The 16,903-nt window shown below is 36.4% G+C and overlaps 1 protein-coding gene across 1 annotated transcript in view; it reads left to right on the top strand.

Moving 5' to 3' along the window:
- The first annotated feature begins 105 nt into the window (after nt 1-105).
- Nucleotides 106-16,903, top strand: part of LRRC66 (leucine rich repeat containing 66) — a 42,979-nt gene continuing 26,181 nt past the window's right edge. The window contains exon 1 of the mRNA XM_036892513.2: nt 106-2,726. Coding sequence (XP_036748408.2) covers nt 2,231-2,726 — 496 coding nt within the window. The 5' untranslated portion in view covers nt 106-2,230. The remainder of the gene's footprint in view (nt 2,727-16,903) is intronic.

Here is a 16,903-nt window from a genome sequence, read left to right as displayed (position 1 = left end):
AACATAATGAGTTTAAATATAGCTTGAGAATGGGAAACCATCAATATGTATGTAATATCTCTGGAATTCTAGAGCTCAAAGTTAGAAATTCTACCATCCAGTTTGCATAGTCCTAGCCTCTGTACATTGCAGAAGGCCTTTCTCCAGTGGCTCTTCTTCCAGCGTACCAGAGGAAATGTGCAGACTCACTGTGGCAAGAAGCCAGAGCCTAGACATGGAAGGGTGAAGGTCTGCCACTGGGCAGGCTCCATGGGTGGATGGGTGGAGCCTCACAGTCTGAGGTCTAAAATCCCCACCTGACTTGATCCACACAGACACCCATTTGAAAACTACCTAAGGATCATAAGGTATGCCTTACAAACAGTGTTGCTATTGTGTTCTAAGTCTTATCAAAAATATCCCCTTCTGCTTTTTTTCTTCCAATTGTTTTAACTTCTCTTTCTTTTATGTAAAAATAGACTTTTCATTTTCCTTCTACTATGTTTTTTCTACTGCCTTCTCTCTGTTTCTCTCTCTGACACATACACACCCAGTGTTTCTAATTGCTTCCTTATACTTCAGCTTGAACGTGTCCATTTAAAGATTCATGTTTTACCTAATTGTTTCCAATTTTTTTCAGAAAAAGTTTTCCAGAGTTCTCAAGGGATCCTTACCTAATCATACAAGTTTGTAGTATGTATAACTTTTCTTTACAAATTATTATCTTTCACTTTAAGATGTAGGATTATCCTTATGTAGCTGTTTTGAACTCAAATCAATTAATGTATAAATCTCTTCAACTAAAAGCCAGGTCAATGAAAGTCTTTAATTTATGTCCCCTTAAGAAGTGTTTTTCATCCACATGTTTTTCTTCAATATCACAAAGTTATGTGCCTGTGAATGATTGTATTTTTATGATTCTATTTTTTTGTTGCTAATATTGTTACATTAGCTTGGTCTATAATTGTGTATATAATGAATGCAGCTTTGAATATAGAAACAAATATCTTAATGACTACAAATTAATTCAATTTCTGATATTGCATAAGAGGCACACTACAAAAATAAATCACCCTTCCCTACTGTAGGGCACCTTTTCAGTTTGTGGTCATGTGTACCTGAATTTAAATACCCTTGAAAATACAAGAGAAATGACCTTGTATAAAACAGAAGTTTAAAAGTTAACATGGTAAATTTCATTCACTCCATGCATTCATTCATCCAAACAGAGTGTAGCCCTGCTACAGACTGCAGACTTAAAAAACATAGGGAGCAAGTGTGTATATGTGTGTCTAAATTTTGTATAATATTTTCATAAAAATAAAAGATATACATTATATAAAAAATATAAATTATATAAATATATGTCACATATATAATATATATATTATGCATATACATATGTATGTAGCATGGAAAACATGGCCCTTACCTTCTGGGAGCATATATTCTTTCGGGAAGTTTATTATCCATTTACTTTTCTTTTAAAATTGTTTTTCATGTATGCATTTAGCCATTGTGATTTGTAGATGCTTACTTAAAACTTTCAATTCCTTCTCAAGAATCTTTGGCAAAAAAGGTACTTGATGTTTTTATATCTTATCACATCTTCATGGTTCTGAGGCAAAACACATCCTTTTTATAACCCATTTTATTTATGTTGTATATATCTAAATGATTTCAGAAGGATTTGAAAAGCCACAAAAGCCACAAAGGCAAAGCTTGTAGTTCTTCTAGTCATTAAAAAATACCAGGAGTCTTTTCTGTGAATTGAACTTTACACCCATAAAGTTCCACAGTTTAGTGTCACTAGCTGGCTTGTCACTCACATAATAAACCACATGGCTGATTACAGTGTTGTAGATAAGCATAATAGACTTTGCTCAGTACTAATGACTAGCGAGGAAGCAGGGCAACTTCAATCTTGGTAGGTTTCCTTCACTCCAAAGCAGAATGCAACACAAATGATCCTAGAAAAGCAGACACAGAGGTGAGGTCCAAGTGAGAATGCATTTTCTGAAAAATCAGGGAAGTTCATTCTTTAAAATGTAACAAATTAATTTTATGCTACAGCTGCACCATTTTGGTAACTACATTTTAATGCCCTTATTTCTAAGAAATCAAACATACACTTAAATTGGCAATCAAGGCAATAAATCTTAAATTGAAAATTAAATTTTCTGCTTATTTGCTGTTAGATTTTGCATAGTTATTTTGAATAAGTCAATTCATTTTCCTTTCTCCAGGCATTATGAAAAACCTGTGTTTCAGAGTCATTACAGTGGTTATAGGTCTTTATTTTACTGGAACAGTGACAAACCCATCAAGACAAACCAGTATTTTATTCAATTCTCACTGCCAGTGGAATGGATATCTTCTGACAATTTGTTCTTTTACTGGAAAATATGATCCACCTGTGGACATATCACAGACAGCAGCCAGAGTCGATGTAAGCTCCAGTTTCTTTAGGGTTCTTTTACAGTGTCACACAAAAAAAGGAGAATGGAATATAAAACATCTGGACCTCAGTAACAATCTCATACCAAAAGTAACCTTAAGCACTCTCGAATATTTACACGCTTTGGAAATATTAAACCTCAGCAACAATGCCATTCATTACATCTCATTGGATCTACTCAGTCCTAAATCCTCATGGGTGAGACACCATAGGATCCACTTGAGAAATGGGCTTCTATTTCTGAAGTCACTAATTCTTCAAAGAAAAAAACTCAGTGATATTTCCAAGGGTAAGTACAATTTTAAAAGATGGACTAGGACAAGAAACAATGAGTATGCAGAGAGCTAATGTTTTATGTCAGTAAGAATTCCATGCTTTTTTTTCATTTCTGAGGAAACAGCTTTTGTTTTTGATCAGAGCAATTTGATCAGAGCATGTACAATAAAAGGAGGAGTTTCTTAGTGGAATTTGAAGTTATAATATGTGGAATTTGTAGTCAATGCAATTTTATCTCCCATTATTATAACTTACATTAATGTTATATCAGTTTATTGAGAGACACTGGGATGTTTTTAACTGCCAAATAATCATGATTTTAAATTACCTAGTTTGATTGTCAGTTTGTTACTAAATATAGAAATGCTTTGAGAAAGAACTAGTTCAGACACTTTTAATGTATAATGCAATTCAAATTCGCTGTGTTGCCATGTGGATAATTATTTTTCCTAGAACACATTTTGCATCTATGTAATGTAGATGTCCGTCAAATGTAGACTACAAGTATGCTAGTATTATGTATTAATATGTAAGCTTTTTTATTGACAAATCAAAACCAGAATTCCTTATCCTGGTTTCTAAAAGGATACTCTCAAACCTCCTATTACAATAAATTCTAACCCATTGTGATGTTCAGTAATTTATGTTGGAGTTACTTAACTAATCCATCAGTGTTTTATTGAGAAAATGTATTAGGTTCAGAATCCAGAGCTTCCTTTGCCCTTTTTGTATTCAAGAGTTATAGACAATTTCCTTTCCTTGTTGGTTTTTAGTCTTGGTCACTATTTGCTCAAGTACTTTATGTAAGACTCCATATGCTAACAAACTATAAGGATATTGTCATTTCATTCCAAATGATGTATATTAAGTTTTTCTCATTTTTCACATCTTTCATTTCATATTTTTATTTTTATTTTTTGCTCCTCCTCCACCTTCTGGTCTTGTTTTACTCATCATTTTGACAATCTCAGCCTGGCAGGTGACAGAATGACTATTCCAGCTACCATATCAGCAGAATTGTGTGAGAAGGCTAGGAGTCTTCGCTCCCTAATCTTTATACTATTTCAGTGTAAAGTCTAAGCTAATTACATTTTATTTTATTAATTTTTACTGTATTGTTCTTATTATAAAAGAAATAGCTATAGAATAAGGAATTAAAAGAAAAAAGGGAAAAATTTATTGAAATATTGTTGATATACAATCTTATATTGGTTTCAAGTATACAACATGGTGGTTCAAGAGTTACCCATATTATTAAATCCTCATCCTGACTGGTGCAGTTACTATCTGTCAACATAAAAAGATGTTACAGAATCATTGACTATATTCCCCATGCTGTACTGCTATCCCCATGACCAACTTATATTATGAATGAGAATTTTTGTGCCCCCTTTATCCCCCCTCACTCTCCCTACCTAGCCACCCAACCACTCTTCCATGATAACCACCAGACACTTCTCAGTGTCTATGAGTCTACTGCTATTTTGTTCATTTTGTTTTGTTTTGTTTTTAGATTCCACAAATAAGCGAAACCATGTAGTATTTGTTTCCACCTGGCTTATTTCACTTAGCATAATGCCCTGTAGGTCCATGCATGTTGTTGCAAATGGCAGGATTTCTTATTTTTATGGATGAATATGTGTATATTTATCACATCTTCTTTATCCATTCATCAATTGATGGACACTTTGATTGCTTCCATATCTTGACCTTTGTAAATAATATGGCAATAAACATAGGGGTGCATATGTCTTTTTGAATCAGGGATTTTGCTTTCTTTGGATAAATTCGTAGAATTGGGGTAATGGGTCATATGGTACTTCTATTTTTAGTTTTTTGAGTACCCTCCATACTGCTTTCCACAGTGGCTGCACCAATTTACATTCCCACCAACAGTGTAGGAGGGCTCCCTTTTCTCCATATCCTAGCCAACACTTACTATTTCTTATCTTTTGAGTAGTGGCCCTTCTGACTGGTGTGAGGTGGGATCTCACTGTGGTTTTGGTTTGCATTTCCCTGATGAGTCTGTTGGCCATCTGTATTTTTTCTTTGGAAAAACGTCTGTTCGGGTCCTCTGCCCATTGTTTAATTGGGTTAATTGTGTTTTTGGTATTGAGGCATATGAATTCTTTATATATTTTGGATGTTAACCCCTTATCAGGTAAGTCATTTATTAATATATTCTCCCATACTGTAGGATGCCTTTTTGTTCTGTTGATGGTGTCTTTTGCTGTATAGAAGCTTTTTAGTTTGATATAGCCCCACTTGTTCAGTTTTTGATTCCCTTTTCAGGGGAGATATATCCAGAAAAAAATTTCTTGTGCTTATGTTCAAGAGATTTTTGCCTATGTTTTCTAACAGTTTTATGTTCCTATGTCTTATATTTACATCCTTAATCCATTTTGAGTTTACTTTTGTGAATGGGGTTAGATAGTAATCCCATTTCATTCTCTTCCATGCAGCTGTCCAGTTTACCCAACACCAGTTATTGAAGAGGCTGTCTTTTCCCCATTGTACATTCATGGCTCCTTTATCATTTATTATTGGCCATATATGTGTGGGTTTATATCTGGGCTGTCTATTCGGTTCTATTGATCAATGGGTCTGTTCTTGTGCCAGTACCATACTGTTTTGGTTACTGTAGCTTTGTAGCATAGCTTGAAATCAGGGAGCATAATCCCTTCAGTTTTATTATTTCTCAGTATTGCTTTGGCTATTTGGGGTCTTTTGTGGTTCCATATAAAGTTTAGGATTATTTGCTTTAGTTCATTGAAAATGCCATTGGTATTTTGATAGGTACGGTAATGAGTCTGAAATTACTTTGGACAGGATGGCCATTCTATCAATATTAATTCTTCCTATCCATGAGCATGGAATAGATTTCCATTTGTGTCTCCTTTAATTTCTCTCATCAGTGTCATGTAGTTTTCAGAGTACAGGTCTTTCACCAACTTGGTTAGGTTTATTCCTGGATATTTTATTATTTTTGATGCAATTATAAATGGAATTGTTTATCTGATTTCTCTTTCTGTTAGTTTATTTTTAGTATATAGGAGTGCATCAGATTTTCTGTGTATTAATTTTGATCCTGCAAATTTGCTGAATCCGATTATTAGTTCTAATAGCTTTTTGTGGAGTCATTGGCTTTTTTATATATGGTATCATGTCATCTGCAAACAATGACAGTTTTACTTGTTCCTTACTAATTTGGATGTCTTTTATCTATCTTTTCTGATTATCATGGCTAGGAATTCCAGTACTATGCTGAAAAAGTGGTGAGATGGACATCCTTGTCTTGTTCCTAATCTTAGAAGGGAAACTTTCAGCTTTTTGTCATTATGATGTTAGCTGTGGGTTTGTCATATACATATATGACCTAATGTTGAGGTACATTCCCTCTGTACCCATTTTGCTGAGAATTTTTATCATGAATGGATGTTGAATTTTATCAAATGCTTTTTCAGCCTCTATTTAGATGATCAAATGGTTTTTATCCTTTTTGTTAATGTGGTATATCACATTGATTGATTTGCAAATATTGTACCATCTTTACACCCTGGAATAACCTACTTGGTCATGACAGATGATCCTTTTGATGTATTTTGAACTCCGTTTGCTGATATTTTGTTGAGGATTTTTGCATCTATGTTCATCAGGTATATTGGTCTATAATTTTCTTTTTTGTGGTGTCTTTGGTTTTGGTATTGCAGTGATGCTGGCCTCATAGAATGAGTTTGGAAGTATTCCCACCTTTCTCCTTTTCAGAATACTTCAAGAAGAATAGGTATAAGCTCTTATTAAAAGTTTCATAGAATTCAGCTGTGAATCCATCTGGTCCTAGAATCTTGTTTGTTGGGAGTATTTTGATTTCCAATTCAATTTTGTTACTGGTAATTGGTCTCTTCAGATTTTCTGCTTCTTCCTGGGTCAGTCTTGGAAAGTTATACTTTCCTAGGAATTTGTCCATTTCTTCTAAGTTGTCCAATTATTGGCATATAATTTTTCATAGAATTCTCTAGTAATTCTTTGTATTTCTGTGGTGTCAGTTGTAACTATTCCTTTTTCATTTCTGATTGTGTTTATTTATATCCTTTATTTTTCCTGATAAGTCTGGCTAGAGGGTTGTCTATTTTGTTTATCTTCTCAAAGAACCAGTTCTCAGTTTTATTGATTTTTTCTATTGTTTTATTCTTCTCAATTTTATTTCTGCTCTGATCTTTATTTTCTCCCTCCTTCTACTAAGTTTGAGTTTCATTTGTTCTACTTTTCTTAGTTTCTCTGGTTTTGAGTTTAGACTGCTTATTGGGGATTGTTCTTATTTTACTTGAGATAGTCCTGTATTGCTATGTACTTCCCTCTTAAAACCGCTTTTGCGTTGTCCCACAAATTTTGAACTGTGGTATTTTTATTTTTATTTGTCTCCATGTATTGCTCGATTTCTTCTTTAATTTGTTCATTGACCCATTATTTTTTTTTGTTAAAGTATCATTGACATACAATCTTGTGTTGGTTTCAAATATACAACACAGTGGTTCAACAGTTGCCCATATTATTAAATCCTCACCCCCTCTAGTGCAGTCACTATCTATCAATGTAGTAAGATCTTACAGAACTATTAACTGTATTCTTTGTGCTGTACTACCATCCCCGTGACCAATCTATATTGTGATTGCAAATTATTATACCCCTAATTCCCTTCCCCCTCTCCCCAACCTGTTCCCCTCCTCCCCAACACCTTCCCCTTGGTAACTATTAGTCCCTTCTCAGTGTCTATGAATCTACTGCTATTTTGTTCTTTCTGTTTTGCTTTGTTTTTAGATCCATTGATTTTTTTTAGAAGTATGTTGTTTAGCCTCCATGTGTTCGTAGAGTTTTTTGCTTTTCATACCATTGTGGTCTGAGAAGCTGCTTGATACCATTTCAATCTTTCTAAATCTTTTTGTGTCCTAATGTGTGATTTATTCTGGAGATTGTTCCACTTGCACTTGAGAAAAATGTGTATCCTGCTGCTTTTGGGTGGAATGGTCTGTATTTATCTGAAGTCCATCTGATCTATTGTGTGGTTCAGTGTTTCTATTTTCTTATTTATTTTCTATCTGAATGATCTGTCCATTGATGTAAGTGGGCTGCTAAAGTCTCCTAGTGTGATTGAGTTGTAGTCTGTTTCTCCCTTTAGTTCTGTTAGTATTTGTTTTATGTATGTAGGTGCTCCTATGTTGGTTGCAGAGATATTTATAATGGTTGTGTCCTTTTGTTTGACTGATCCCTTTATCATTATGTAATGCCCTTTGTCTTTTGTTACTTTCTTTTGAAATCTATTTTGTCCGATTTAAGTACTGCTACTCCTGCTTTTTTCTCTCTATTATTGCTTGAAACATCTTTTCGCATCCCTTCACTTTCAGTCTATGTATGTCTTTAGATCAGAAATGTGTCTCTTATAGACATATCTGACAAGGGGTCACCCTCCAAAATATATAAAGAACTCACACACCTCAATACACAAAAAGCAAATAACCTCATTTAAAAAAAGGGCAGAGGATATAAAGAGACAATTCTCCAAAGAATAAATTCAGATGGCCAACAGACACATGAAAAGATGCTCCACATCACTAATTACTAGAGAAATGCAAATTAAAACTACAATGAGATATCACCTCACACCAATATGGATGGCCAGCATCAAAAAGACTAACTACAACAAATGCTGGTGAGGATGCAGAGAAAGGGGAACTCTACTACACTGCTGGTGGGAATGTAAGCTAGTTCAACCATTGTGGAAAGCAATATGGAGGTTCCTCAAAAAACTAAAAGTAGATATACCATTTGACCCAGGAATCCCACTCCTGGGAATTTACCCAGAGAATACAAGTTCTCAGATTCAAAAAGACATATGCACCCCTATGTTTACCATGGCACTATTTACAATAGCAAGATATGGAAACAACCTGTGTCCATCAGTAGATGAATGGATAAGGAAGATGTGGTACATATACACAATGGAATATTATTCAGCCATAAGAAAGAAACAGATCCTACCATTTGCAACAACATGGATGGAGGTGGAGAATATTATGCTCAGTGAAATAAGCCAGGCGGAGAAAGACAAATGCCAAATGATTTTCCCTCATCTGTGGAGTATAACAATGAAGCAAAACTGAAGGAACAAAGCAGCAACAGACTCACAGACTCCAAAAAGGGACTAGCAGTTACTAAAGGGGAGGGGTGTGGAAGGGTGGGTTGGGAGGGAGGGAGATGGGGATTGAAGGGTATTATGTTTAGTACACATGGTGTGAGGGGTCACGGAAAAAACAGGGTAGCACAGAAAATGCAAGTAGTGAATCTGGCATCTTACTACACTGATGGACAGTGCATTGGGGTATGGGTAGGGACTTGGTGGTATGGGTAAATGTAGGAACCACATTATTTTGTCATGTGGAACTTTCATACAAGTGTATATCATTAATACCATAATAAAACAAATTTTTAAAGAAAAACTACATGTAAAAACTAGTCAGCAGGTTAAATTTTTTAATAGCTTCATTTTAAAATGACAGTAAGTGGAGATGTCATTTACAAAAAAAAGTGCATTAAAGAAACTAACAACACTATTTAATAGCATAGTAGCTTTTGAAATATGCAGAGTATCCTTTGACCTTATAAAGTAGATTCAAGATGGTGGCATGAGAGGTGAGACAGAGAATTCCTCCCAAAACCACATATAGTGTGAAAATATAGTTAATACAACTAGCCCTAAAACAGCAACAGGAAAGAAGGCTGTACCAGACTGCATACAGACCTCATGAACAGAGTAGACCTCATGAAACAGGGTAATAATGTACATAAGCCTTGATCCGGCAGGACCCAGGCCATTCCCCGACCTCAGCTCACTGGCAGAATGAAGAGAAATGGACCAGGGAGGGGGTGGAAGCCTAAGACTGCTGAACACCTAGCCCCAGAGGTCTGCTCTGGGAGCATGAACCTACATTGCATGGTGCTAGGGAGATTAGTGGGGTTGGAAAGCTAAGACAGGTGGAATACTTGGAGAGACTGAGATTCTAGCAGCTTCTGGAGGATTGGGATCCACATCCGGCCACTGGGACAAGAAAAGGCAGGCAGTCAGAAAGGCTTCCTAGCAGCAAGACAACTGCTGAAGGAGTGGGGCTTGCATGGAGCTTGCTACACGGGAGAAGGGATAGGTGGACAAGGTTGGGTCCACCTGGCTCAGCAGATTGGGAACTTTGAGGAGCTTCAGGCACTCCATCCCCCTGGCTACCTACTGTGCTCCGAGGCCCCCCACTGTGACACACAGCCTGCTGCACCTTTCTCCTGGCCTGCTGGCACCTGCTTGCAAACCAGCAGTCACTGCGCTGGTGTCAGGCCAGCCAGAGGGAGGCCCTGCATACAACAGCTAGAGACACCCAAGCACAGAGGCTTACACCTGTGTGCTCGGCCCACTGGCTCTGATACGGGAGACAGGTACTGGAGCCAGGAATCGGGAAACAGCTTTTTCCTCCCCACAGGCACCAGGGCCGCTCCTCTATGACCCCCAACTTCACTCTAGGGGCTGAGCAGCTCCAAAGACTAGAGCTTCTGGGCACTAGAGGGCACCACATAGAACTATGAAATGTCAAAGAAACTTGGCTCAGACCAAAATCTTACAAAGCCCAGAAAAAGGGCCAAATGAAACTGAATTCACCAGTCTCCCTGAAGGAGAGTTTAAAATAAAAATAATAAACATACTCATGGAGATACAGAAAAATATTCAAAAACTCAGGGATGAATTTAAGATAGATATTCAATCATTAAGAAATTCCATATCTGAAATGAAACATACAATGGAGGGATTTTAAAACATTATATATAGTAGAAGAAATGGTAAATGGAATAGAAGTTAGAGAAGAGGAATACAAAGAAGCGGAGGCACAGAGAGAAAAAAGGATCTCTAAGAAAGAATATTGAGAGAACTGTGTGACCAGTACAAACAGAACAATATCCACATTATAGGGGTACCAGAAGAAGAAGAGAGTAAAAGGGATGGAAAGTGTTATTGAGGAGGTAATTACAGAAAACTTCCCCAAACTGGGGAAGGAGATAGTCTCTCAAGCCATGGAGGTGCACAGATCTTCCAACACAAGGGACCCAAGGAAGACAACATCAAGACATATAATAATTAAAATGGCAAAGATCAAGGATAAAGACAGAGTTTTAAAAGCAGCTAGAGAGAGAGAAAAAATCACATACAAAGGAAAATCCATCAGGCTATCATCAGACTTCTCAACAGAAACATTATAGGCCAGAAGGGAGTGGCATGATATATTTAATGCAATGAAGCAGAAGGGCCTCAAACCAAGAATATGCTACCTGACAAGGTTATCATTTAAGTTTGAAGGAGGCATTAAACAATTTTCAGATAAGCACAAGCTGAGAGAATTTCCCTCCCACAAACCACCTCTACAGTGCATTTTGGAGGGACTGCTATATATGGAAGTATCCTTAAGGCAAAATAGATGTCACCAGTGGAAATAAAACCAAAGCTAAGTATAACAATTAATTACTAAGCAGATGCAAAATCAAACCAATTACCCCCAAAGTCAATCAAGGGATAGACAAAGAGTACAGAATATGATACCTAACATATAAAGAATGGAGGAAGAAGACAAGGGAAAAAAGAACCTTTAGCTTGTGTTTGCAATACCATAACATACATAGTGAGTTAAATTAGACTGTTAGATAGTAAGGGAATTACCCTTGAACCTTTGGTAACCACGAATCTAAAGCCTGCAATGACAATAAGTACATATCTATCGATAATCACCCTAAATTTAAATGGTCTGAATGCACCAATCAAAAGACATAAAGTCACTGAATGGAGAAAAAAACAAGACCCATCTGTGTGCTGCCTACGGAGACTCACCTCAAACCCAAGGACATACACAGACTGAAAGTAAAGGGATGGAAAAAGGTATTTCATGCAACTAATAGAAAAAAGCAGGAGTTGCAGTACTTGTGTCAGACAAATTAGACTTCAAAACAAAGAAAGTAACGAGATGAAGGACATTACATAATGATAAAGGTGTCAGTCCAACAAGAGGATATAACTATTATAAATATCTATGCACTCAACACAGGACCACTTACATATGTGAAAAGAATACTAACAGAATTAAAGGGGGAAATAGAATACAACGCATTCATTTTGGGAGACTTCAACACACCACTCACTCCAAAGGACAGATCAACCAGACAGAAAATACAGGAAAAGACAGAGGCACTGAACAATATATCAGAAGAAATGGACCTAATGGAAAGCTACAGAGCACTCCATCCAAAAGCAACAGTTTACACATTCTTCTCAAGTGCACATGGAACATTTTGAAGAATACACCATATTCTAGGCCACAAAAAGAACCTCAGTAAATTCAAAAAGATTGAAATTGTACTAATCAGTTTCTCAGACAGCAAGGGTATGAAACTAGAAATAAATTACGCAAAGAAAATGAAAAAGCCACAAACACATGGAGGCTTAATAACATGCTCCTAAATAATCAATGGATCAAAGACCAAATCAAAACAGAGATTAAGCATATGGAGACAAATGACAACAATAATTTAACACTGCAATGTCTGTGGGATGCAGCAAAGGCTGTGCTAAAAGGGAAATATATTGCAATACAGGCCTACCTCTGGAAAGAAGACCAATCCCACATGAACTGTCTAAACGCCAATTAACAAAACTAGAAAAGGAAGAAGAAATGAGGCCCAAAGTCAATAGAGAGAGGGACATAATAAACATTAGAGCATAAATAAAAACAATAGGAAGAATCAGTGAAAGAAGGAGGTGTTTCTTTCTGAAAATAAACAAAATAGATAAGCCCCTAGCCAGACTTATCAAGAAAAAAAGTGAGTATACACACATAAAAAGAATCAGAAATGAGAAAGGAAAAATCACTATGGACACCACAGACATACAAAGAATTATGAGAGAATATTATGAAAAATTACATGGTAACAAAATGGATAACCTAAAAGAAGTGGACAACTTCCTAGAAAAATACAACCTTCCAAGGCTGTCCCAGGAAGAAACATAAAATCTGAATAGGCCAATTACCAGCAATGAAATTGAATTGGTAAAAAACTACCTAAGAACAAAATCCCTGGACCAATTGGTTTGACTACTGAATTTTATCAGACATTTAGTGAAGACCTAATACCCATCCTTAAAGTTTTCCAAAAAGTAGAAGATGGAATACTCCTAAACTCATTCTACAAGGCCAACATCACTCAAATACCAAAATCAGGCAAAGACCCCACAGGAAAAGAAAATTACAGACCAATATCCCTAATGAACATAGATGCAAAAATACTCAACAAAATATTAGCAAACCGAATTCAAAAATATATCAAAAGGATCATCCATCATGATCAAGTGGGATTCATCCAAGGGATGCAAGGATGGTACAATACTTGAAAATCCATTAACATCATCCACCACATCAATGAAAAGAAGGACAAAAACCACATTATCATCTCCATAGATGCTGAAAAAGCATTTGACAAAATTCAACATCCATTCATGACAAAAACTCTCAACAAAATGGGTATAGAGGGCAAGTACCTCAACATAATAAAGGCCATATATGACAAACCCACAGGCAACATTATACTTAACAGCGAGAAGCTGAAAGCTTTTCCTTTAAGATTGGGAACAAGAGAAGGACGCCCACTCTCCCCACTTTTATTCACCATAGTTTGAAGGTTCTAGCCATGGCAATCAGACAACACAGAAACAAAAGGCATCCAGATTGATAAGGAAGAAGTCAAACTATCCCTGTTTGCAGATGACATGTTATTGTATATAAAAAAAAACCTTAAGAATCCACACCAAAACTAATAGATCTAATATCTGAATTCAGCAAAGTTGTGGGATACAAAATTAACACACAGAAATCTGTTGCATTCCTATACACTAATGATGAACTAGCAGAAAGAGAAATCAGGAAAACAATTTCATTCACAATTGCATCAAAAATAATAAAATACTGAGGAATAACCCTGACCAAGGAAGTGAAAGACCTATACTCTGAAAACTACAAGATCCTCATGAGTGAAATCAAAGAAGATACCAATAAATGGAAACACATCCTGTGCTCATGCATAGGAAGAATTAATGTTGTCAAAATGGCCATCCTGCCTAAAGCAATCTATAGATTCAATTCAATCCCTATCAAAATACCTACAGTATTCTTCAATGAACTAGAGCAAATAGTTCTAAAATTCATATGGAACCATAAAAGACCCCAAATAGCCAAAGCAATCCTGAGAAGGAAGAATAAAGCAGGGGGATTTATGCTCCCTGACTTCAAGCTCTACTACAAAGTCACAGTAAACAAGACAATTTGGTACTGGCAAAAGAACAGACCCATAGATCAATGGAACAGACTAGAGAACCCAGATATAAACCCAAGCATATATGGTCAATTAATATATGATAAAGGAGCAATGGATATACAATGGGGAAATGACAGCCTCTTCAACAGCTGGTGTTGGCAAAACTGGACAGCTACATGTAAGAGAATGAACTGGATTATTGTCTAACCCATACACAAAAGTAAATTTGGAATGGATCAAAGACCTGAATGTAAGTCATGAAACCATAAAACTCTTAGAGAAAAACATAGGCAAAAATCTCTTGGACATAAACATGAGCAACTTCTTCATGAATAAACGTCCCATTCTCCTTAAAGTTTTCCAAAAAATAGGAGGGAATGCTCACAAACTCATTCAATGAAGCCAACATCACCCTAATACCAAAACCAGGCAAAGACTCCACCAAAAAGGAAAATTACAGACCAATATCCCTGATGAACGTAGATGCAAAAATACTCAACAAAATATTAGCAAACCGAATTCAAAAATACATCAAAAGGATCATACACCATGACCAAGTGGGATTCATCCCAGGGATGCAAGGATGGTACAACATCCGAAAATCCATCAACATCGTCCACCACATCAACAAAAAGAAGGACAAAAACCACATGATCATCTCTATAGATGCTGAAAAAGCATTCGACAAAATTCAACATCCATTCATGATAAAAACTCTCAACAAAATGGGTATAGAGGGAAGGTACCTCAACATAATAAAGGCCATATATTATAAACCCACAGCCAACATCATACTGAACAGTGAAAAGCTTAAAGCTTTTCCTCTGAGATCAGGAACAAGACAGGGATGCCCACTCTCCCCACTGTTATTCAACATAGTACTGGAGGTCCTAGTCATGGCAATTAGACAAAACAAAGAAATACAAGGAATCCAAACTGGTAAAGAAGAAGTCAAACTGTCACTATTTGTAGATGACATGATACTGTACATAAAAAACCCTAAAGACTCCACTCCAAAACTACTAGAACTGATATCAGAATACAGCAAAGTTGCAGGATACAAAACTAACACACAGAAATCTGTGGCTTTCCTATACACTAACAATTAACTAATAGAAAGACAAATCAGGAAAACAATTCCATTCACAATTGCATCAAAAAGAATAAAATACTTAGGAATAAACCTTACCAAGGAAGTGAAAGACCTATACCCTGAGATCCAAAAGACACTCTTAAGAGAAATTAAAGAGGACACTAACAAATGGAAACTCATCCCATGCTCTTGGCTAGGAAGAATTAATATTGTCAAAATGGCCATCCTGCCCAAAGCAATATACAGATTTGATGCAACCCCTATCAAATTACCAACAACATTCTTCAATGAACTAGACCAAATAGTTCAAAAATTCATATGGAAACACCAAAGACCCTGAATAGCCAAAGCAATCCTGAGAAGGAAGAATAAAGTGTGGGGGGGATCTCGCTCCTCAACTTCAAGCTCTACTACAAAGCCACAGTAATCAAGACAGTTTGGTACTAGCACAAGAACAGAGCCACAGAGCAGTGGAACAGAATAGAGACCCCAGATATTAACCCAAACATATATAGTCAATTAATATATGATAAAGGAGCCATGGACATACAAGGCAGAAATGACAGTCTCTTCAACAGATGGTGCTGGCAAAACTGGACAGCTACATGTAAGAGAAGGAAATAGAATCACTGTCTAACACCATACACAAAAGTAAATTCAAAATGGATCAAAGACCTGAATGTTAAGTCATGAAGCCATAAAACTCTTAGAAAAAAACATAGGCAAAAATCTCTTGGACATAAACGTGAGTGAGTTCTTCATGAACATATCTCCCTGGGCAAGGGAAACAATAGCAAAAATGAACTAGTGGGACTATATCAATCTAAAAAGCTTCTGTACAGCAAAGGACACCATCAGTAGCACAAAAAGGCATTCTACAGTATGGGAGAATATATTCATAAATGACATATCTGATAAAGGGTTCATATCCAAATTATATCAAGAGCTCACACCAACAGGCAAAACCAAATAAGCCAATTAAAAAATGGGCAGAGTAGATGAACAGACACTTCTCCAAAGAAGAAATTTAGATGGCCAACAGGCACATTAAAAGATGCTCCACATTGCTAATCATCAGATAAATGCAAATTAAAACCACAATGAGATATCACCTCACACCAGTTAGGATGGCCACCATCCAAAAGACAAACAACAACAAATGTTGGCAAGGATGTGGAGAAAGGGGAACCCTCCTACACTGCTGGTGGGAATGTAAACTAGTTCTACCATTATGGAAAGCTGTATGGAGGTTCTTCAAAAAACTCGAAATAGAAATACCATTTGACCCAGGAATTCCACTCCTAGGAATTTATGCTAAGAATGCAGGAGCCTAGATTGAAAAGACATATGCATCCCTGTGTTTATCACAGCACTATTTAAATAACCAAGAAATGGAAGCAACCTAAGTGTCCATCAGTAGATGAATGGATAAAGAAACTGTGGTACATATACACAACGGAATATTATTCAGCCATAAGAAGAAAACAAATCCTACCATTTGCAACAACATGGATGGAGCTAGACGGTATTATGCTTAGTGAAATAGGCCAGGCAGAGAAAGACTAGTAAATGATTTCACTCATCTGTAAAGTATAAGAACAAAGAAAAACTGAAGGAACCAAACATTAGCAGACTCACAGAACCCAAGGATGCACTAACAGTTACCAAAGGGAAAGGGACTGGGGAAGATGGGTGGAAAAGGAGGGGTA

Source organism: Manis pentadactyla, chromosome 5 (assembly GCF_030020395.1).
Source record: "Manis pentadactyla isolate mManPen7 chromosome 5, mManPen7.hap1, whole genome shotgun sequence".
Taxonomy (NCBI): domain Eukaryota; kingdom Metazoa; phylum Chordata; class Mammalia; order Pholidota; family Manidae; genus Manis; species Manis pentadactyla.
The sequence above is the reverse complement of the archived record's forward strand: the minus strand, read 5'-3'. Positions and strand labels throughout refer to the sequence as shown.